The 24,124-nt window shown below is 44.1% G+C and overlaps 1 protein-coding gene across 6 annotated transcripts in view; it reads right to left on the bottom strand.

Annotated features, from left to right (window-relative positions):
• Positions 1–104: 104 nt before the first annotated feature.
• Positions 105–24,124, bottom strand: part of LOC147051226 (plakophilin-4-like) — a 30,627-nt gene continuing 6,607 nt past the window's right edge. Inside the window, exons 1-22 of one of the 6 annotated variants that reach the window (XM_085919684.1) lie at positions 23,476–23,648; positions 20,990–21,123; positions 15,823–15,935; positions 14,099–14,133; positions 12,077–12,270; positions 11,295–11,829; positions 10,982–11,008; positions 10,226–10,387; positions 8,141–8,348; positions 7,943–8,075; positions 7,588–7,801; positions 4,693–4,876; positions 4,139–4,256; positions 3,754–3,948; positions 3,472–3,645; positions 3,141–3,291; positions 2,707–2,899; positions 2,542–2,626; positions 2,325–2,442; positions 2,117–2,242; positions 1,606–1,670; positions 105–1,459 (exon numbers count right to left, since the gene is read on the bottom strand). In XM_085919684.1, the coding sequence (XP_085775810.1) occupies positions 1,214–1,459; positions 1,606–1,670; positions 2,117–2,242; positions 2,325–2,442; positions 2,542–2,626; positions 2,707–2,899; positions 3,141–3,291; positions 3,472–3,645; positions 3,754–3,948; positions 4,139–4,256; positions 4,693–4,876; positions 7,588–7,801; positions 7,943–8,075; positions 8,141–8,348; positions 10,226–10,387; positions 10,982–11,008; positions 11,295–11,829; positions 12,077–12,270; positions 14,099–14,133; positions 15,823–15,935; positions 20,990–21,123; positions 23,476–23,491 (3,426 nt within the window). In that variant the 5' untranslated portion in view covers positions 23,492–23,648 and the 3' untranslated portion in view covers positions 105–1,213. The other 5 variants (XM_085919685.1, XM_085919682.1, XM_085919681.1 and 2 more) reach the window with 5 other exon arrangements.

The raw sequence follows: 24,124 nt of genomic DNA on the forward strand, positions 1-24,124 counted from the left end.
CTTCTTTTAAAGGTGTTATTAATTTGTATTTTTTTTCAATATGAAATCAAGACTAAAGTGTAAAATGGACATAGGATGAGTGTAAATAAAAATAATGGCCAGTGTAAAAAACAAAATTGTCCTTTTTATTATCATGTTTTCATTATGTACGTATGCCACTGTTGTCTCCACATACTTTCTTCATATTTATATATATATATATAATATATCTCTAGAGATTTATTATGGCACAAGTTCATGATTTGTATAGCAGTGCAGATGAGTGTAAACCAGGCCACGTGTACTGTATTTACAAGAAAACACAACATTGTTACAACAGTAAGTACAGCTAACACTTTCATCCTTTCATTGCCCCCCCCCCGACTACCATGTTGGCTTCGGCACATACATAAACAACCTCCATCTTCTTTCTCAGATCCTTGCATCACATGACTCACGCCCTCGCTGCGCTACGACAAGATGTAAAAAAAAAAAATCTAAAATCTAAAACAAAGCAGGACTGTCTTTCATGTCCAGTTTTGTCCCCCACGTGATTTTTTTTTTTCGTCTCTAAAACGGGGTACACACATACGATTCGAGAAGGATGCCGATACCAGCCACAGATACTTAAAACGAAAAAAATTATAAGTCTTCCTTGCCAGTGCTGCTGTTTGATTCATTTGTAAATCATTGTGTGCGTCACAGAGACATTTGATTAAAATTATTAGTCATTGTGTTGATTGAAATTACTAGTACTAGTGGTGTCTGTACTCGGTATTGGTAAGTAGTCAAAAATGTATACTGGTACCGGTTTAAAAGAAGGTGGTATGAAACATCCCAATTTACGATATTAAAAACCGTTGTGTGTGTGTACCCCTCTCCACTACTTGAACTAATTCCCTTCTACTGACACACATTCCGTGATTCCCTCTGCTGTTGCTCTTCTACGTTCAATGGATTTCAAAAGTCTACACACCCCTGTCCTACAGCCAGGTTTTTGTAATGTGGAAAAAAAAAAAAAATCACACCACTAATTAATTTATCCATTTGAGTTGTACAAGCTCTCATTAATGGTGGAAAAACGTTTTGAAAGGAGTTGTCACTTTCTTACAACACCTAAAGTAGCAGTCAAACAGGGGTGTGTAGACTTTTCATACCCATTTGTATGCACACACATTCACACATAGTCTCTTTGTTTTTTTTGTTTTTTTAAAGCAAAGTTCATGGTTGAGTTTCAGACCCACGAGTCTGGGGATCCGGGGTACTGCTCGGCCCGGTACGAGGGCCTTCGCGTGCTGGCGTAAATGTCCACGTAGTTGTTAGCGGCCTTGAGCGTGTGATGCTGGCCGCCATAGTCCACGGCGGGCGCGTACGCCATGATCTCGTCCACGTAGGCGTCGTCGTAGCCGTGCGGATGCTGCACGTACATCCTGTACGGGTCGTAGGTCCTCCTGCTGGGCTCGTCGGTGTAGTAATAAGGCTGAGTGGAAATAAAAAAAGAAATCGAGAAAGAAAAAAAAAAGTCATCATATTTTGACAAAAGAATTCCAAAATGAATTCCAAATTCTCAGTCTGCATAAATATGATATGGCGAAAATAATGGACCTGGCATGTTTTCGGTCTCACCTGCATTCTTCTGGGCTCCTCCCGCGTGGGCGACGGGTAGTAATACGACAAGGGCTTTCCAGACCCTGCAATCAAAGTACAAAACATTTCGACAATTCAAATCTGCGAAAAAATGGAATGTCCCGCCCGTCCCCAACGGAGGGGAAAGCAACAACCGGCACTTGTTTACACAGGCCTCGGGGATGGGGACTGACGTTGGCACGCCGTCTCGCCGCTGGAATCCACAAACTCCCATTTCCACCAGTGCTTTCTTTTTTTTCTTGTTTTTGTTTATTCTGCCCTCCCACTCTCCTGCCAGCAAATACCGGCTGGCGAGAGCTCTCGGCTGCCCCCCCCCCATCGCAATAATAACACTATTGTGTGGTCCGGTACAGACTAGCGAGTCCACTTTGGGCCTGTTGGGCTCTCAGGTGCTCCATGCAGGACTGTCAGGGAGCCGGATGTGAGTGAAGCTTCAAGAAGCTAAAGCGGAATGAATTCATCACAACGAGCTGAATGTACGGTAGCTTACCTGTGTACTGGTTTTTGTGAATTGCGTTGTCTACTTGATAGTTATAAAACTGCATAGTCGACTGTGCTCTCTGGTAATCTCTCAGGGTGTGGTCGCGAATGGCAGGAGACGACATGGCACTGGCGGCTACGAGAGGAGGAAGACGAGAAAGAGGCGTGAGGGCAACGTTGCGCCGTTGAGCTCCGTTTCTAAAAGAAAAAACGCATACCGGGATGGTTGAGGGGGGACATCGGAATACTGTTGGTATGGAGGGCGGGCTGCGACTTGAACCGATCCCGCTCAAGTGTGGATACCGGCGTGAGGAAATGGTTTTGGCTCCATCCGTCCTATTGGGGAATACATATTTTAGTTTGTTTGGTCGGTATCGGTACTCGGTATCGGTACTTGCCCGTCTTTAATTGATTACGAACGACACTCGTTCTTACTTTCTTATAAATGGCACGAAGATCTCTGTACTGCCACAACGTGTTCAGGACTTGAGCGGCAGCCTTGACCACCTTCAGAGAAAACCTGCAACTCACAAAAAAAAAAAATAAATAAAACATTCATCAACTATATAATCGCATGAGAGTGCGCTTGGCTTGACGTACCTGTCCCCTCTGCCCTTGGTGATGTTGACCAGCTTCTCGATGCCGCCCGTGTCGGCCAGGGCTTTGGCGTTCTCCATGTTCCTGCTGGTGACCTCGTGCAAGGTGCAGCAGATGGCCGCCACCGTCTCGTCCGACAGCAAGGTGGTGTTTCCTCCGGGCAGGCGGTTCACTAGGTCCCTCATGGCGTATTTCCCTGAGCGGGAGGTGGAGTTAACACGTTGTGACGGGGCCTTATGTTCGGGATGGCGGGCAGATGCATATTATGTCACTTCATATACATCATCGTTAATTCAACTACTTGGTTCATGGATGACTTTGCGGTTTTGTTTCATGAGGAAGTTTCTCAAAGTGTGCAACATTGGCTCCCTCTAGTGGTAGAGTAGGGCTTTGCGATGATGGCAAAAAAAAAAACCTGATAAGGTGAGCCCGCTTACCGATGAGCTCTTTGTTGCGGACATCCAGCGCCATGTTTCTGAGCGCGGTGGCCACGGAACAAACCACTCGGTCGTTGTCCATTCGCAGCAGCTCCACGAGGATGGGCAGGCCTTTCTCCTTACGCACCGCCGCGCGGATGTACGCCGCAAACTGGGGAGGGACGACGGCAAAATAGCAAAAATGAAAATTAATTTCTTGGAAGTTCTGACATGCAGTGAACTTTGAGTGTGAGAGATTATTAGTATTATTCATTTGCATGGATTGACAGGACATTAAAAACAGTCATGTGATTTAAAAAATGTACTCATGTATATATCCTGCTTTCGATACCTTCCAGTTGCCTGCAGACAGGTTTTGAAGTGACCCAGCGGCGCCCTCTAGTGTCGAAGGATTGGAGCTCTCGGCGAGTAGTGTCAAGTAGGGCTTCACCACGGCGGGGTGCCAAAGCATCTCGGCACCCGCGGGGGGTTTGGAGAAGCCCGGGATGGGCCCCACACCGTCCCACTGAGAATACCAAAAGCGACATTTGCAAATTTGACATTGAACCTGAGATCCCCCCAATGTTTTTTGCGAATCATCTAAATTCTCTTCCCTCCGTCCTGCCACACTCACAGTATCTTCATGGGAGCTGTTTTTCTTCTTCTTCTTCTTCCTCCCCCAACAGCTGTAGCTGTTGATATCTTTGCCGGGCGACTCGCTGGCCAGGATGGCGTCTGTTTCCTGCGCGTCCATCAATCCCGACGGAGGCAGCTCCAGCTCCAGACGGTACGACAGGTTCCTTAGCGTGCAGATGCAGTTCTCTACGATCTGGCGTGGAGACATTTTGCTTTAGAGATGACAAACAATCGCTATAGACTGTAAACAAATGGAAAATAATTGCTCAGGCAGTTAAAAGGTTCCAACCAATACACAGCTTCTCCCCCCCCCCCCCTCCTAACATACCTCTTAGCATAACAATTCCGTATGTGTGTGTTTGAGTGTGTTGTCTTGTGTGTACCTTGCTGTCAAAGTCCGAAGTGTTGACACAGGCTTTGATGACGTAGAGCAGCGAGTCAACCAAACCCTCACAGGTGCGCATCTGCTTTCGGGCCTCCTCGCCAGCTGAGCTCAAGTTCCTGTTTGAAGAGCACACACACACACACGTACAAGTCATGCGTATGTGTAAACATACCGACTGACAGATGAGTGTGTGTGTCTGCTTCACTTGTGTAATCATTCCTGCAATCTATTATGGATGAAACCCGCGTGCGGTCCGACCGACTGACTGAAAACATTCCATTTCGCCTGACGACGACAGAAGAGCGAGAACGTCCTTTTTCAACAGGAGATCAAATACTGATGATGCTTTGAGAGTAAAATATAGTCATGGAAGATTGGCTTTTCTTTGCAGAGGATAAAGAATATATATTTATGTCCATGAGTGGTGTTATATTGTCAATCCATACAGCACAATGTTACTTATATCGTCGATTTTTTTTTCCATTTCCACTTCCACTAGTTGTCCACATGGGGATGCTAGCGCGCCAAGCGTATGCATCAGGTGGTTCCTACCTCAAGCAACCCGTCGTGTTCTTCAGCACCAGCGACGAGTGAAATTTGAGCTTGTGGTCCTCCTCGAAGGTGGAGCTGCTCCATCCCGAGTGGGGGATGATCACAGTGTTAGTCAGGGTGGCCAAGGCGTCGCGGATGATTGTCATCTTGACGGCGTCGCACGACGACAGGTTCCATAGCACCCCTGCGGAGACGTCGCGAGCAAACTCGGTCAAGGCGGCGGGGACGACTGAGACACGCGATCTTTCAGGATGTGTCAGTTGTTGAGAAGGCCTGGGCTTTTAATAGCTGTGTGACGGAGACCTTAAGTGGAAATTCTTAAGAGATAAATGAGCGAAAAGTTAAATTTTATTAAATTAATCGTGATCTTTTTCTGAAAATCCCACCGATCAAGCTTTTTGCTACTTTTATGTCATCACGGGGGCTTTTTTTTTTTTACATAATAACCACAGCCGAAAGCACAAATAGCAGGACGCCAAGCCTTCTCAGATGAGAGGTGAAATGTCTTCTCAAACATCTAACATAGTTTCATCAATTTAGTATGTCCCCTCCAGGGTGTTATAAAAACAAAAATGGCCCCCGGTAGCAAAAAGGTTGCCCTCCCTCTGCCTTATATTAGACATTCACATCCATCTTCCACATCACAGCGGAATACCTTCAGGGAGGAAAAAAAAAAAAGGGCATTGCTCCAGCATATGAAATGAAACCTAAATAATGTAAGTCTTTCAAAAATGCTGCCCTCTTTCCACTCAATTCAAATGTCCTATTTTTTGGTAGCCACTGTTGGTGGTTGACAATCCTTGGCAGTCTTTGATGCTGCATCTGTCAAGGATTAGCCCTTTTGTAGCATGTCCCTCTAATTAGCTGCCTCTCGCTGCCAGGCACAGCCTGACTTCTGTGGCGCGAGCGGAACATTAGAAAGGGCGCGCCTAGCAAATAAACAACGGACAACCATTGCGTAACAATGTGACAAAGCTCAACCAAATCATCGGCCTGACTGAAATCCAATAATTAGCATGTCATCGTGTCCCCCCAACCCTGTCTATTCTAAATTTTGGGTGAAATTGATCTACTATATGCTAATTTCCATTTAGCATTACATTAGCATTAGCTGCTAACGGAAAGTGCTAATGATTAGCACTAATGATAATTCTCCACATTGTTTATATCCACTCATTTCATAGTACACCATGTCCTCTTTAATTAAGCCGATAATGAATATAATAGTCTATAATGTGGCTTGCCCCAGAGCTTATTCAAACAAACACACACAGTTTGGGAAAAGCTGAAGTACATGCGGAGGATTTCATCATTTCAGCGTGACGACACACATCAAACATCCCAAAAGCACACAATGCTGTCAGAAATGAAGTACGGCCATAAATCACCCTTGACCGTTCCAAAATGTCAACTGTGGCTTGACCCCATTTCGGGAAACCGACTCCGTGTGTTTACCTGAGGTCAATGTTATGACGCTCGAGGGGGGCAAAGGGAAGGAGAATTAAGAGACGTGAACCAAAACAACTTCAAAGTGGCTAGCTAGCGCTTTTCTATTCTTTTGCCCGTCGGCCACAAAAAAAAAGCAAGCGAGAAGCAGAAGGTCTCATTTAGTTGTTCATTTGTTGACTTGTTTCCGTTTACCCACAGCTGGCTCGCGCTTGCTTTTGGATTAGGCTTCTTTATAAAGACAGACAAAAAAAAAAAAAGAGAGCCTTGCCTTGAGCATTCTGGGAGCGACGCCACAACTTTTTTATCTTGAGACACAGACAATATTTTTACGTCTGGTGTTAGCAAGTGAGTTTTTTTGGCAGGTCGGGGATGATACACGGTTGAAAACGAGTGTAAATGTCAACATTCAAGACAATTCCATTGTTTTCATCCGCGGCATAGGTGACATAAATCTCCTGAAATTTCTCTGAACGTATTTTAAAGGCATACTCCCCCAAAGACTCTTTCAACTTTTAAATCCAGTGGACTTGCCTAAAGCGTCTGAAGTTTTAGGACGGTCGACCAGAGTTTTTAAGTGTCAGTTTCCGGCCGTGACATGTTTGTGCCTGTGATCTCAAGAGGACAGAGCGAGAACAGCAACTGCTGCAGGGTGAGGCAGCAGGTAAACATTTTGTGTCGGACAACATGACCCCTGACCTGGAGAGGGGGGGGGGGGGGAGCCTGCCTGTTGCTAATGTCGCATAACTAGCACCTGGACTTCTCAAAGGGGGCCGCGGAGGAGTGTCGGGGAACTTGTTTTGAACACGATCGACCCTTGACGGTGGTGGAAAACACAAAGGTTGTCTAAAAACAAGATATCGCTTTTTTTAAAGTGAAACATTATCACAGTAGCCATTCCGCCGCTTCAGGAATGTATTTTTGCTGAAGCGAAATAGAGAGGTGTTTTGTTTCGCATGTCAACCCCCGCCAAGAAAATATACTACACTACTGTGTTAGTCTGTCCTTTTTTTTTTTCTTGGAAAAAAAAACAAAAAACAATAACCATTGGACCTGTAACCTGAAACAGTTGGAGTTTGAGCTGAAGCTGAGTAAAAACAGCTGAATCAACCACCTGGGAGTCAAACGCCGTTCGTTGTGTGCTCCACCCTGATCCCAAACACGTTTGCTGACGACAAACAAAAGCACAATCAAGTGCTGTGTCGTGTTTGTGCTTCAAGGAAGACATTTCAAGACGTGTGTCCTCGTCATAAAAAAATTGGCTTCAAATAATTGTTTCAATTAAAGTGTGACAATCATATTGTTAAAACCTGTTTACTGACACTGTGTGTATATCAAGTCAGGCGTGTTGTTATTAAGGCACCCAAAAAATGATTACTGAAAGCATCTCGCAATCAGTCCCGCAAGCAGTACCGAATCAGAACCCCTCAACACAAAGCCGAGACTCACCCGTGACGAGCTCCCGCACCTCTGCGTCGACACTCTTCCTCAGCAGTCGCAGCAGAGCCGGGATGCCCCCCGCGTTCCTCAGCGCGATCTTGTTTTCGTCCATCACTTTTCCATACACGATGTTCCTCAGAGCTCCGCAGGAATTGCGCTGGACCTCCAGTACTTTGTGGTCCAGAAGATCCACCAAATGCTTGACGCCGCCGAGCCGACAAACCTGCAAGGAGAGTCGGTGAGAATCTTGTTTGCTAGCCACGTGTCTTGTCTGTAAACAAACACAGTGCAGCTCAGCTTCTGGTTAGCATATGATTTTTTTGTTTTGCTGGCCAGCGTCGACTTAACAGTACCGGACAAGTACCTCGGCTTTAATTTGATTATCGCCGAAGCAGAGGTGTTGAAGGTAGGCGGCTGCGTTGGCCTGCACCGAAGGGAAGTGGTGCTGCAGCATGTGGATCACCTCGGTCAGCTCCGGGTCTCGCCACGCAAACTCCCTACAAATACCGACGGGAGTGATGCGGAACATTTGCAACCAATCAGAAGCGGGAGAAGAACCTACCTGGGGTCTTTCTGGATGCTGTCTATGGAGGGCGAGCGGGTGGGATCGTCCAGAACGCCGCCCTGTCGACTATAATTAGAATCGCACGGCCGGTACTGCGCCGAGCGATACGGATCGGCGTAGGTGGCGGAGGGGTGAAGAGCCAAGTCGTTTCTTTGGTAGGTCATGGCGCTGCGCTGACTGGATGTCCGCTGGAGACTCCCCGCGCCTGAGGCCAAAAAAAGAGCAAAGCCCTCAGAAATGAAATCCAAACACGCTGCGCACGCAAACAGACAAATCCAGGTGAGATCGGCCGCGTTGGAAAATTCGCCTTAGACGAGCCGAGACTACAAAAAAAAGGCGCCGACGCGGCGGAATCTCAAATCTGGAACCGATTGATGTCACGGATAGAAACCGGGGGCTCCCGTAGTTTGGCAAAGAAGTGACTCCTCTTCTTCAAAAGGGCCGCTTGCTCCTCGTTTTGTTTTAACAAGATTGCGTTTAGCCGGGAGGGCTTCGAACGCTTTGGGGGGAAAAAACAGAAAAAAAAAAACAACCTCCGTGATGATCCGCAAATCCTTCTCCTCTGCTCCTTCCCGCTTGGCCGTGCCACCGTATGCTTAGTAGCTAATCTTGCCAAACGCAGCAGAGTGGCAACGTTAAGCCGAGACCTGCCCGAAATAGCTTAGATACCCACTTGCAAAGAAGGGAGTGTCTTACGACATGCAGAGTGGACGCTTTACGCCTACGGATAAATTTCCTCCCTGACACCTGAACCTCATTTCATTCCCTGAAAATGATATAATGATGTCATTTTTTTTTTTTTTTTCAATACAATGCCTCACGACGAGCAAAAACAAAAGTGCGGTCATCTCGCATGACTTCTGTGATGCTTCCTCCCCTCCTTTCCTAACAGAAGGCAACATGACAGCGTGAGTCGCTGCTCCCAAAACACAATTTCCTCGCACGGCTGCTTCTGCGCAAGGCCAATGTCGTGGAATGATTAGTATAAACACAGTGTACCCTAAATGCAATTTTAGCCTCACACTTTTGATTTAAAGTCACATTTGTTTTTCAGTCAAGGATCAATATCAGTTCAAAGTGGCCATTTGCACAGAGGAGGAACACAGAGCGAATCGCTAGCTTATAAATCATAAAAATAAGGAAGAAAAAAAATGAACTGAGGGCAAGGAAATAAGGCCTTAAAATAAAACTTTCCTCCCTTTTGGCTTCTAGTCACAAACAAATGACGAGTGAATGCAAGTGAATATTTCAAACATCCATCAACAACAAAATGAAATAAAAGGATATCATTTAAAAAAAAAAAAAAATTCAGTTATGGCAGATAAAAACCCACGATACATAAATATGAATTAATGGATGAAATAAATCAGATTTTTGCTGTAAGTATACATTTTCCTAACCAAAAATACCCTCATGGCCTAGTCCTTTAAAGAAAAACTCCCCAAAACAGGCTCACAAAGACTGTCAATGTCCTCGTCTCGGATTTGCAACCCCGTTGCGTTTTGTCAATATACATCGCAGGCTGTAACAAATTACGGCAGCCCATCAGTGGGGCTTCTTTGCACCTATCAATAGCTATTATCGGAGACGGATCGGTCCTGATCACATCTTCAATGTGCCGAGGAGGCGACGGCGCCGGGTGGAGGTAGGTGCTGCATGCATGGACAGCGAGGAGCCTCAGAGCACCCCAAGCTATTTATCTATTTATGCATGTATGTATTTATTTTTAATTTTTTTAAATTGTTTTCATCGTTATTTTTTTCTGTTTTTTATCATTTTACTATTTATTTATTTATGTATTGATTCATTTACTTTAATTCTTCCAAATTGTGTCTCCAGGCGCTATTTTCTAGAACAGCCACTAAAAATGCCGCCTTTATGTTCGCGTGCCATAACAATAATACACAGCCGAGCCTTTTGCGTCCTGCGCCGGTGGGAGCAAAGGCGAGAAAGAAAATAGACGAGCAAGGGACAAAAATAATGAAAGACCCATTTGTGGTGCTAAAGGCCAGACGGCCTGTCATATTGTGTTCCAGCGACACCAGTGCCAAAAAGTATGCTGGTAATTTGTGTGCATCACACCTGAGGCACTCCTGCAGATGCTGCCCTGTTGCGTGTGGGCCGAGCTGACGTACAACGGGGTCTGGTACAAGCGGTCCTCAAAGATGGGCGCAATGCGACGTCCCGGGGATAGACTGGACCTCAAGTCCGGGCCCAACTGACTTCCGTATGTGTTCCGCATACCTGCAAAGACAAGACGATGGCGGTTAGAGCGACTGAAGGAGAAGTCTGAAGATCCTTCGGTGCCTTCTACGCTAGAACCGAGCTTGCTGAACCTAATTCGAGGAGAAGCACTGCGCTGAGGACCGAGTTTCCCCACCTTCCTCAGTAGCAGAAGATGGAAAACGTCAGGTGGTAAGAAGGAGCCAATGCATCCCCCCCTGCATCAATAGTGACAGGAAACCACCAAGCGAGAGAAACAAAGACTGCCGACACGCTCGTCCGCTTGAGCTGAGTCAAGTGAATGTGAAAAGTTAAAGGCAAGGAGAGGAAGTGTGGAGGTCCCGGGCGCACTCCGTCTCCATTTGTCACATGGCTGAATAGCCACTGACAAGAACGGCTGTAGCCAAAATACGACAGGAACGTAATCCGGGATGAATAGCGTAACCTGGATGTTAGAAGTAAATATTCCCCCGTGAGGCCCGAAATGATGATGACATCGCAACATCTCGTGAAGAAATGGAGCTAGGGGAATGACATAAAGGACAATCGTGCACGCAGCAGGCACACAACACATACACAGAAAGTAGGACGGGGGGGAAGAAAAAAAATGTTCACCTTGAATGTCATCATCCACCAGAGCATCTGAAGATATCCCCAGGCAGCACAAAGTCAAGTGCAGAGTCAGCATGAGGATTGCACCAGTGCTTGTTTTACAGCGATAACGATAGCTTTCCTTTTTTTTTTTTGGTCAAAAACTCTTATCAAAGCGGACAAAATGGGAGTAACAATGAAGGACATTGGGAATATCTTGAATACAATTATTATAAATCGTTTGACGGCCATATTTGATACACCTTGACTTGATAAGCAAAGAAAACTAGCACGGATGCTAAAAGCTTGACTTAAAAGTTTGCGTGTGGCGGTTTACCTGCGAGGCTGTCAGGCCGCACCCTCCTCTCGTAAAGGTCGTACGTCTGCGACCGGTAAGCGTCGGCGCCGTGGATGACGGAGCGAGGCAGAGTGGAGCTGTAATGCTGCGGGACGGCCACCATGCTCGTTCGCACGGGAGACGAGTGAGCGGGCTGCTTGTCCGTCAGGGTCAAAGGCGACCCCATGCGGCCCGACGACGACACCAACGAGGCCTGGAAGGGCGAGGTGGTGCGGCTTGTGCTGCCTTGCCGCGAGTTGGAGGAGCCCACCCGTCGCAGGGCGGCGGGGGAGTTTTTCTTAGCGGTGAGGGGGGACCCGCCGGCGCTCACGGTGCGTTGGGCGGGGGAGGGCAAGGTGGTGGAGAAGATACAGGAGAGGGGTTTGGGTTCGGTGACGACGGGCGAGCCGTAGGCCCGCAACGAGCCGTGGGAGGGCGACGTGCTGCTGACTCGGGGCGGGGAATGAGAGCGAGAAGGCACTGAGCTGACTCTCCGCATCGCACGGCCGGGCACAGCCCCGCCAACGGATGGCACCTCGAGCGCAACGACAAAAACACATTTGTCATTCGGAGGGCTGAACTCAAATTTAAATTGCACAAAACATTCACTTTGATACTTAACTCAATCGCTGCCAGACCAGTTAAAAAAGGATCTTTGACGACTATATCCGTCATTGGTAGCGAATGAGTTAATCGGCTACAACCCTTTTTCAGGGAATTAAATGCAATTGATCTTAGCCCTTTTTTTTTTTTAATGTACAGAGTTTTGGAGTCTCAGGTACCTGTGTTGAGGTCTGCCCCTCCGCCCTGGCCATCTTGACGGGGGTGCTCGTGCCGGCGCCGGGGAAGGAGTGCTGCATCCTCAGCTCCGATTTGACCGCATTCTGGTTGCCGTGGTAGCCGCTGCTGGCATCCTGGTAGCCGCTATCGGAGTACGAATTCATCTGGGCGGAGCTCCGCGAGTTCCCCGTGGACCCTGAAAGTAAGACGGATTCTTTGCTAATAACTGTGACCTTTACCGAGAGAAGAGTGCCTAATGACATATGTCCTAGCAGGAGGATGGAAATGACTTTAATAATGTGTCATTTTCATATAATTACATCAACTACAGTCAAAATATAGCCAAGTGAGTTGCCTTTGGAAAAAATGATTTTGTCTGAACTAGTGGCAGATGCTAACATTACCTATGGAGCATATGGGGACTTTATGTCCCCCCCCCCCCCCCCCTCTTTAAATTTCTTCAGCATTAAGGTGATAATCATGCACAGTTCAGGTTATGTATGTATTTTACGGCTCTGTGCATTTTATGATGCACTTTAAATATCCCTCTTCTTATTATTCCGCTCACATGCATACAGTATACACCAAAGGCCAATATGGTTTGCCCATAAACACCAATCATCACTGTGACAATAACGAGTGTGGCGCCACCACTAGAATATTGCAAATGTCACTTTTGTCTTCAGTAGTTGTTTTGAGGTTGGTGGAGTCGCCGGCGATTAGCGAACTTGCTAGCTTGGTAGTAGTTAGTAGCAAGATGTCCAGTTATTTTCCTGGGATTGACTAGCGGTGACAGTAAAATTCCAATTCTGATTTCAAAATGAACAAACTAAACAATCTTTACCGTTTGCCATCTCAAATGATGGAAGATGGCTAGCGTGTTTCAAACTAGCATGTTAGCTTCATCGAAGACAAAAATCCCCGCGTCAGTCTCTTATGTTACGTGTGATCGATTGACTGACGATCCGTCCAAGGTGTTCTCTGTCTCTGACTTGAAATTGAAAATCAAATCATTCGGCTGTGCTTCTGGTTTGAATTTCTTCCGTATTCCCGAAACGTCAAGCACCTGAGAGGTCATGTTTCCAAATTCACATTGTTGATGTGACAGGGACGGTTATTCTCTCGTCTTAGTTCACATGAGGTATGACTGCATTGACATTTCTGGCAGCCGAGGGCCGGTTTCCACGGCAACGCTGCCGTCTCAAACGCCGGGCGGCGTACAGTGACTCACGAGGCCGATGAGCCTCGAGGGAAGTCGCCATGCTCGGAGGGACCGGTGTTCACGCCGTGGCGCGTTTTGACGGCAACAAGTGCGTTATCGCCTCGGACGCTCATTCATCATCCACACCACAATGAGCGATCAATAACCAACGTAATAGCCATTACTGCTTTTTGCGTTCCCCCACCGCAAATCAAACAAGCAAACGTTTTCCCAGTGCTTATGCACAAGCAAAAAAGCCCCAAAGGGCAAAATCGAAATAAGATGAATGACGATTGCTCGTGTTGGTAATTAATAAGCCGTGAGATGTACTGGGAATAATTCATTACCGACTACTTTGTCTTCAAGAAGCTTTTTGAGGACAAACAAATAGAAGCTTTTGAAGAAATCTTAGAAGCGGAGGCTCGGAGGAGGTAAGAAGAAGAAGAAAAAACGCCCGGGGCTGCTAATTATGTAAACGCAGTCAGCTTAACAAAGATAATTGTAAACATTACAAAGGGCGGCCATTATGTTCTCCTTGATGTCATTAACATACATGAGCGCTTAATAAGCCTGAAGGGAGAGAAACGGGAAATTTTGCTTGTTGAAGATGTGCTGATACTCAAAGTGTGGTATTCAAAAGGTAAAAATTTAAATATGTATTATGTTATTTGCCATTCAATTGTATTGAACTTCAAAGTACATCATATTTGCAGTCAGGGTCTTTGAATGATGGTTTTTGTGGCGGTTCTTAAAAGACACAATTGGGGATGGACTTAATGCAAAATGCCAGTTTCATCAACATAAAAAGCAATTTCCAACCTACCGGCAGTTCTCCAAGGCAGCGACTTCTCAGATGAGCTGCGAGGGGAGCAGAGGAAATGAAAAAGTGAATATAGGCACAGTGACAGTGACGCGTTGTTTACCGAGTATATTTTTCATCGGGCTATCAGGACGGGGCCACAGATGGTAATCGTTGTCTTCGGGGCTAGCACGAGCCGAGTCATTCGATGTCTCGCTGACAAAAGTCCCACTTCTGTCACCTTTTTGTTCATCTCGCCGTAAAGGTGCCTCTTAGGTGAAGGATGCTCATTTGTTAAACAGCTTGACAACAAAAACAATATCATAAAAAGACGATCTTTATTTCATGATATATTTTTTCGATTAATAAGCCGATTAATTGAATTTCAAGATTCTGCATATCGGAATTGGCGTCAGCCACGAAAATCAATAGTAGTGGCCCTTAGTAAAAAAAAATATATATATAATAATAATCATCATAATAATTGTACAAAATTAATAATAATAAGAGTCATAATCCAGCATTTGATATTTTCTAATAAAATTCTGGTGTTCTATGAAAAAAGTAGTAAAACTTAGTAAAAAATATTTATAGATATAATAATAATAAGAAGAAGAACTGTAAAATAATAATAATAATAATAAACATTTGATATTTTCTACTAAAATTCTGGTGTTCTACAAAAAACAGAGCCACAAAAAATAGGCAGGTTTCCAAGCTATTTGAATGCAACAGCAGAAAACCATAATAAGGGAATAATAGCCACTTTATCTTTTAGAAAAAAAAACCTCGGTGAGCAGAATGAAAGCACTTGGCTTTGTCTGAGGCCTTTCCATGATGTGGTGGAGGAAACAAATGTTCCAGTCAAGCACCTGTCGTTAGGACGACCCTATACTGCTCCATAATGAGCTTTAAGAGGCACGACTCGCCCCGTGTTAATGGCCACATGCAGGCAATTAAAAGGATTTAGCGAGACGAGACGTTCTCCGGTGACCCACGTGGCCAATGGAAGCGAGACGGTTGATGACAAGAAACCGTGCTTCCTGAATGCTAACGGGATGCTAACGCCAGGCTTGAATTTTGCCAAGCAAAACTACACTTTGGGAAATCCATCTATAACGCTTCGTGTGTACGTTTGCCGATAGCTCAAAATGAAACTCGAATGTGCGTCCTAATCTCTACTGGGCTCCCCAGCGGGACCTGAAAATGTTCAATTGCACACAAATGCCCAATGGCAACCGTTTCATTTGTCCGTGTCGGGCGATTAAATAGCCGTGTGGATCTCAGATCTTCTTGTCGCCAGAAAGCGGACGTAGTGATTTACAACTGGACCAAAACGTTTGTTCCGCAGTTCTGAAACAAGGGGAGACGAGAGAACGAATCCCCGCAACAAACCCGTCCACGCTGCCGCGGTAAGCAAATAACATTCCACCGCACAACATAACCCTGACTCGGCGTTTTCACAACAAACATGGTTGTATTTAGCTCCAATGTATTGTCTGGCAGCCTTCAGCAACTCTCCACATTTTACTTGGCTGATTAATAAATAACTTGAAACAACCTCACACCTATTTATGACAAATAAAGAAATACCACAACATGGTATCGTTTCACGGTATCGCGGTACTTTTATTGTCTCCTGCAACGAGGCAGACACTTCAGAATCACAGTGAAGGATTTAAAAATAAATAAATGGCGTGTGTTTGGTTGGAGTGGGGCTGTTGGTGTGTGCTGAATCGTTTCATTACCTGCTGCTTCCAGCACCCGGAGAATCTGCCCCGAGTCTGCATCTTTCCAGCTGATTGGCCACAATCTGCCTCTCCACCTCCAGCTCCCGCGTTAGCCGCTCAAACTGGAGCTCCTGTACACGCACGGCAACAAAGAAAATGTGTGTGTGTGTGGGGAGAGTTGGTCAGACGTGATTATCTGAGTAAGCGTTACATGTGTCTATTGATGGATCGGAGTCAATAGCCTCTTTTAGACATTAAATGACTTCATAGAAGACAGGCAACTAAATGCTGACACTGGTAAGTACCGATTTTGACATTTAAAAAAAAAAAAAAAAAAGGAAAATGTGACAGGAGTGAAGAAGAACCTTCAGGATGATCTTTTGGAGACAGGCCTTCGTAGACTTGGATTGGACACCCACACACCCGTAAGCACCTCTTGCCTACTTGACATTTGGCCTCGATGGTTCGGTTGCCACGGCAGCCGCATAGAACTCGGCATTTGGCTAATTACCGATCATCACTGAGGATTCCACTTTTCCAGTTCTACGCGACAGCAAATAGCACTTTGCCGGATTCCCCGCGCTCTATTAAGAGCATTTTTCTGGCCACTCTAACCATGACAGGATCATCAGACCTCTCATCATTCCAACCAACCAGCACTTGTGCTGTAAGGAGACTTGGGAAGGTCACTCGATTATGCTTTGGGCTAAGCTACTTTTCCACACTTACTTTCCAGTGTTCTTTGGGTGCTTTGAAAAACAAAAATGAAGACCCTGCCCCCACGGACTGCTCCGAGGCTCTCTGAGGCTCTTATCTCCATCACCTCAGTAGATAAGGCGAGCCAGGCTGCAGGCTGTGCTTGCTCCACAATCAAAGCTTCCTGGAGGCTTGAACGACGGGTTGTGGGGGGTGAAGAGCTGCTGAGCTTTAGCATTGCAAAGACCCTATGACAAGATCAGTCATGTGACCACTAGACTCCTTGTAGCTTTAAAGCTATAATCCAGCAGATTTACATTTGTTTTTATACTGATGTTCATTAATGTCCATTGCCCCAAAATAAAAAATAAAAATAATATAAATAAATGGCTAAATTAATTAATTAAAATCTGTCAGGAACTGCAACTAATATTTATATCCAGCCACACATTATTTAGTTTTGTGTCATTAAATATGATGCTAAATTAGTGTCGGGACATAAGAACAGCAGCAACCTAAAAGGCAACATGAATGAAAATGAATTATAGCTGATTTATGTAATGCTTTCGAGGGATTAAAAAATCCCGTATTTGAGCCTCTCAGTCATGATGTTTTTTTCAATTTTTCTTTTTTTTTAAGAATCAAACTAATTAATTTCTGCTTAAACTGTTCCTTTGGCTGCAAGCTAGTTTTATAACTACGGATACACCGCATCCTTGTTTGATGTGGCAAAAATGAACCTTGGCTAAATAAAACAGGGACACAGAGAAGTTGCAAATTCCAATCTGTAGTACTCACTTGCATTACAAGCGTAGCCGGAGGAGTCATTAAACAAATGCAATGCTTACTTAACAAGAGCCTCAGTTGGCCTCAAGCTTCCGTTGGAAGAAAATTGCACAAACAAGCCAGCTGTCCTGTACTAACATGGCCTCTCCATGCCTTTATTGGCCAGATTTGCTCATGGTACTCGAGCTGATTCAGATCCTGTATCCCCCCCTCAAATAAACAAATGACGGCAGGGCAGCTAAGCCATGCGACGGCCACGCTTCATCATCATGGCTGCTGTGTGAAATGCCTCCAGCGCCTTCTTGTTACTGCTGATTCCGCACACTCAAAAGGTCTCTGCAACCTTTACATGTCTTACAAAAAAAATTGAAGTCAATTCTGATTCAAATTCTAAACAGCAAGACATTTCACGCGGCGGTCACGGGGGGTCGATCGAGAGAGCTACAGTTACAGATAAAAATATGAGCCTGAGGGGAGGAAATTACTTTTGTGTCAATAAATGCTTCACAGCTTTTATCATGACAAGCAGCGGAAAAAGGAGAAAGAAAGAAAAAAATCGATGACATGCTACAATTGAGGACATGAATCCGCTGTTATCATCAAAGCTTTTATTAAGTGTGTACAAGTGGTTTGAAGAAAAGTGCTTCCTTGATATTATAATCGGTATGACTGTACTTGGCTGCCCCCTGGTGGCCATGGCGCACATATGAAGTGGAGAAGCACACTGTTTATTGAATTGAAGCAACAAAAAAAACATTCTTGTCAAAGCTGATTCATTTCTTAACATTCAATTTGATGATATTATTACTGTAAGTTTTTATGAATTATTTTTACTATTTTTCTTTCTATAAATTAAAAGCAGCACTTTAAAAAAAAAAATTCATGCTTGCTGAACTGAACATATACAGAATCAATTCTTTATTTTGGGCAAACCGAAATGTTAAATGAGTTTTTTTTTTCTCCACCTTTCCTGAAAATATGGGTCGTATTCTAAACAACTCAGTCCGCAGCAACACACGAAAACAAAAAGCAAGTGAACGAGTTCAAGCGACTCCCACTCACCTATTTTCCAAAATGTCTTTCTAGTCCTGCCTCATTTGCATTCACGCCGCCGTGCACATAATTGCACATAAAAGCGCAACGTTATCGAGCAGCCACTGATTCATTTCAAGCTTTTTTTTCTTCTCCCAAGTCAATGTTAACAAAATTCCTTCTTTTCATTCAGTCTTTAAAAGTGTCCGGGTTTGCTCAACACAGTTTTCCCTCTCCACGCACGCAATATTTCCTAGCTGGGTGATAATCCGAGAGATAATTATAATTATAATGATGACAGTGACGTTCATGAGAATTAACAGCGAGGTGATTTTCAAAACGCGGCGGCGCTCCTCCGGCATCTTGTCCCCCGATCGTCTCCTCTTTGCTTATTTTCAGCTTTCCCTCTCCATTGACAGCCGTCTGCCACAATACATTTGGAGAAGGCTTCAGAGGTGACAGCCTATCTCACGCCGCCATTCTCCATCAAGCCCCTACGCTCTCCTTTTTGTCCTTCCCACCCACATAAGTGTTTTTTTTTTGTCTTTTCCACTGAGCACTCTACTTCACCTGCAAACGTGTCGCGCTCCAACGGGCGCCGGGGCTTCCATTTTCATGTCCGTAATGAAGGCCGCCATGCTCACGGGGGTCTAGATTTCCCCTCGACTTTGTGAGGGAGGTAGATAAGAAGCGGAGGAGTGGAGAAAAATGGACAGTCGATTGTAATTATGGGGGCTTAGTCACTTGCAAGGTGGAGAGAGAAAAGATCATCACTGGCACACTTAGGGCAGCAAATTGTGTCATGACAAAAAAAATACAGAGCAGGTGTGTTAAACATAAGGCCCGAGGGCCCAGATACGGCCCGCCGGATCATTTTATGTGGCCCGCCAAGAAAAATTTTGCATCGACTTTGTGCCATGATTAAAATCACAAATTGTCTTCACTTTTTAAAAATAGAGATCTTGCTAGCAAATTTTATTAGCATTCATCTTTTTAAACTATTTGAACCGTTTTTACGAGTCTGATTTCAAAACTAGGAACGGGGTATTCCTCGGAAGGAACAATGAATGAAAGCAAAACGTTAACAATTAACTGAAAATCCAACACTTGGTGAGAAGGAATCCCACACTGCTTTTTTTCCCCCACTTTGAACTTTAAACTCGTGACCTTTTTATCGAGCAGGAATTGAGCGACAAAGCAGAAACTACTGATTGGTGAATGAATTATTCATGTATGTGGTGGAAATAATTGAGGCTAAGCTATCAGCCGCACTGACTGATTACCAAACATTTTTCCGCTCAAGAGCCTTATTCGAAAAATCATTCCCGGGGAAATGACTCAAATACATTCCATTTTGGCATGATGTCAACACAACTGTACGCAAAACAAGTAAAAATAAAAAAGTCATTTGAGTGCCTTGAATAGCAATTAAGTCGCAATTTGCAATTCACAGTTTGGGATATGAGCCAGCCGGATGAACGCGACTGTAAAAATAAAATACTCGTCATGTCTGCTGCCCTTGTTTGGGTATGTGGGCAAAGTCTGACTGCTGCAAGAGCGGGAGAGAGGAACACAGTGAAGCGAGAAAAAGTCAACCAGAGGAACAGGAAATTAACAAGCACATGGAAAAGAAAAATAATCAGGAAAGTTAGAAAGGGACAAAACGGACTCACCGAGCTCTCGGAGATCCTTCGAATAAGTGGGCCGACATGCTGACGTTGTGATTCCCTCGAAAATCCCAACAATCAAAGGAAAAGCTCCAAAGAGGAAGAAATACACCCACTAAACCCGGATCTCATTTCCTCTCTCTCTTTCCACTCTCGGCAAGCCTCTCATCTGTCTTTGGATCGTTTTACGCGCTCCGCGAAGACTCCTCCTCAGCGGTCAATGATCAACCACAAAAACTCTTGACGGGTTAGCCGCTCGCTCTTCCTGTTGGGCGGCTCGGCTATCTGCTCGGGGATCCTCCGAGGGAGGAAGTGACATGGACAGGTACTGCCGACTTCCTTTCCTTACTTGGGCAAACAAAGGTCACTTTCTTCCAAGGAACTCTGATGTTACTTGGGTTCGGTCTTTGTTCATAAACAGCGGAGAAGTCAATAGTCCTTCCAGACCTAAATGAAGCGTGACGGACCAAGAATGATGGAATCCAGAGCAAGCGCTGGATGACTTGTGGAGAATTTAGCACTGCAGTTAAATTAGGAGAAAATTGCCCCAATCAACTTTTTTTTTTTTTAGTATTTACTATTCAGGGTTTTATTCACTAAAAAAAAAAAGGAAAAGTTGTTTACTTTCCAAACTTTGCGCTCACTGTAATCATGACGTCTCTGATCTACTTCGAGTCTCTCCTCTTTTATCAATAACCACTTTAAACAACAAAGGGGTAGTTTGCCAATGTTTAATGTGATCAATTCTGTTGTTTTGCTATTTTTTTTCTGATAAACTCTGTAAAGCCCGTTGTCACGGCAACGGCTATTGTGAAAGCTCTATATGAATAAAGATGTATTGTATTCACTCGATTTTTTTCCGAATCTCAAGGAATGGCTTGGGAATGGCGGCCATTTTGTCACACAATTAAAAATGACGACCAATCACGGCTCAGCAGTTTGGATGAATTGCTGTTTGGATTAATGACATGTAAAATAACAAAAGTTGGCAAACGGTACGCTACCTGTTCTTTTACGGACGCCAGGATATTGTTGGCCGTGTTGTTGGGCTCCATGCCACGGCCCGTCGAGTGGCCGCGGGAGGTCAGCAGAAGCCCCTCCTCCATTACCGGGCTCTGCTCGGGCACTGGCATTCCTCCTGAACCAAAAAAAAAAAAAAAGGCGAGTATTATCAATCGCAAAGTTGGTCTCTCCTTGATTCTTAATGACAGACGGGTAAAGTGTCACATGCCGCCACGATGCATAAAAATCACACCCACACACAGACATAACATATGGCCGGGACGCTGGCAGTGTTTCTCGTCGGCGACTGTGCAAATCAACGCCATATGGCTTTGATATGACAACACACAACATGAAGAATAATTTACAGAGTATATCAAAAAAAATATTATAGTGGCGCCTTGACTTAGTATCACAATTGACATGAATTTACACAAAACACACCAAATTAAAACAGCAGATTAGCGACAAATTGGTAATCTACTGCCAACAACTACTTGAATTAATATACGAATCAAAAAAATTATTATCGTGGCACCTTGACTTCATATCAAAATTGACGTGAATCTGTTTTTTTTTTTTTTTTTTTTACCCAAAACACAACAAATTAAAACAGCAGATTAGCGACAAATTGCTAATCTACTGCCAACAACTACTTGAATTAATTTAAATAATCGAATCGAAAAAATATTGAAAAAGGCACTTGTAAGGTTAAGGCACCACTGTATTTAAAAAAAAAATGAAATATAGGAAGAAGGAATTAAACCGCCTGAAAAAGATATTTGCTACCTTTGCCCTGTGGTTTGCGGATAAAATGAGCAAGTGGAATAATAAATACGACACTGAGGTGTTGCATATTTATTAGAAGTCATCGTCAGAGCCGAGTGCGGGGAGACTTTGCGATGGCGCTCTGGTGAAAATACGCAAAAGCACGTCTGTATTTCTTTGGGGAAACATCGATTTTACAAGGATTTTTACTGTCTGAGAAATGCGCCGCAGCTGTCATCTTCCGAGCTACTTAGACGAAAGATTTAGAGACAAAATCCAAGCTTGTGCTTTCTACACACAGCGCAAGCCGACAAGATTTACAAGACTAAAGCAGACAGGATAGCTTGTCAACATCCTCATGCATAAATATGTACAACAGATAGAAAGAAAAAAAAAAAACACTAATAAATGCCAGGCCCAAGGATGCAAAAATGATTGCTGGACAAAAAAAAAAACTAAAAATAAATAATAATAAGATAAAAACACAACTAAATGCCAGGCTCAGGGATGTAAAAATGATTGCTGGACAAAAAATACAAATAAATTAAACTCTACAACTTCATTTAAACACAAACTTTTTTTTAAGCCAATTGATTTATACAAAATCAGTGTCATGGTCAATTTAGAAATTTAACAACTTGATCATCCTCTGTTGAAACAACATTTTTGGATTTTGAAAGAACGGCTAAGTTGACGTTGAGTAGATGTAGATGTCAAAACAGTCTCGCAGATATTATATATACCAGTGAGTCCATTTGTGTCCAGACGGCTTTTACTTGAAACTCTAAAGGGGTCAGATTCTGTGTGTGCTCCTGGCAACTTTAAACACACACACACGAGATGGTTCAACAGTCACTTTGTGAGACGCTCGGCTTGTTTGCAGTGGAGACATAAAAGCTTTTTGTTTTTACCGATGTGTATCAAATACATTGGAGCTATTTCGATGAAAAACTCTGGGAGTGTGTCAGCATTTCATTTGGCCTGACCCGAATTGAGTCATGTGCCAGTTCAATGAAAGACTTAGGATACTCCAAGGTGCCCTCCCAAATTCCTTTCCCGCTCATTCATAGTACCATTGCAAACACACACACACTCCTTCGCTGCCTCCTTTTTTTACTTCTCGCTTCAGCCGAAGCTCTACGGTTCGTGACACCAACTTTCGTTCCCAGAAGCGGCCAGGAAATTTCACTTTGACTGCGCACCTCCTCCCACACCAAAAGGAAACGAGGAAGTGTACCAGAAAATTGATCCGACCTTTGTTTGACTGTCTTACAAAACACGACGAAAAAGCAAAAACTGACAAATTTATCTTCAAATTCAGACCACAAATGAGGACCGAACATAAGCGACAAGTTCTACTTCTTTATTTCCATAAAGTGATGACGTTTTATTTAAAAAACCAGAGATATGCCTTCTCACATGTCAAAACATGTCTGTCAGCTTTGGGATGGAATCGTCGACGAGAAAACGCCGAGAGAGACTTCAACTGAAACGAGAGCCAATTTTAACACTAATAATGCCTCCTGTGCATTATGGCTAACACACACACACATTACAGGTACTTTATTAGGGTGGGAAAACATATTTCATGGTTGAATAATATTTTTTGTGTAGATACAATCTGTCCAATGCCCACAGGAAGGCGCAGTAGAAAAAAAACGACACCTAATAAAGAAGCCAACGTATTCCGATGTCAATACAATGTCATTTCTTATCCTACCTTTGAAATTGCCCATTACACGCCATACGCTGTGACGTTCTGCTCCCGAAACAGTCTTGAAAGAATCAGCTGAATGTGTACACAACCGACTGGCTCTTCAACATTTCTGGTTTTTTTTCCAAATGTGACGGAACCAAACAACCCCATGGATAGCGACGTCGCGTTCAAGTTTGAGTAGCTGAACTTAAAAAAGTAGGTGAAGAGAGGGAGGCGGGACAAGAAGCCCGCTCTGTGAAGTTTTTTTTGTAAGCTATAATTAGGTTAATACCTTCGGACTACATCGGTTCCACCCGGTGGGTAAATGACGACCTGGTTTTGGTCTAAACAAAGAGACAAACTTTTGTCTGATTACAGACGAGCAAAGAAATTTAAATGCCGTATGACTCGAGTTGTTTGCAAGACCCAAACTTTTTACACTTTAGAGGTCAAAATAATTTTTTCGTGAAATCTCAACTAAAACCAGCTTGCGTGTTTTGCTTTTTCACAGTTAACTTATTTTAATATTTGACAAGTAAAGATCTGAAAAAGTAAGAGGCGGTTTTGTTTTTGTTTATTTCGATTATTATATTTTAACGCGTTCGTCGCCGTGGACGTTTATATCCGTCACCCGATACTATTTTCAGTATAGCCGTAACAAAACAAAACAGAT

This window comes from Syngnathus leptorhynchus, chromosome 9, assembly GCF_054491065.1.
Source record: "Syngnathus leptorhynchus isolate UIUO chromosome 9, UIUO_Slep, whole genome shotgun sequence".
NCBI lineage: Eukaryota > Metazoa > Chordata > Actinopteri > Syngnathiformes > Syngnathidae > Syngnathus > Syngnathus leptorhynchus.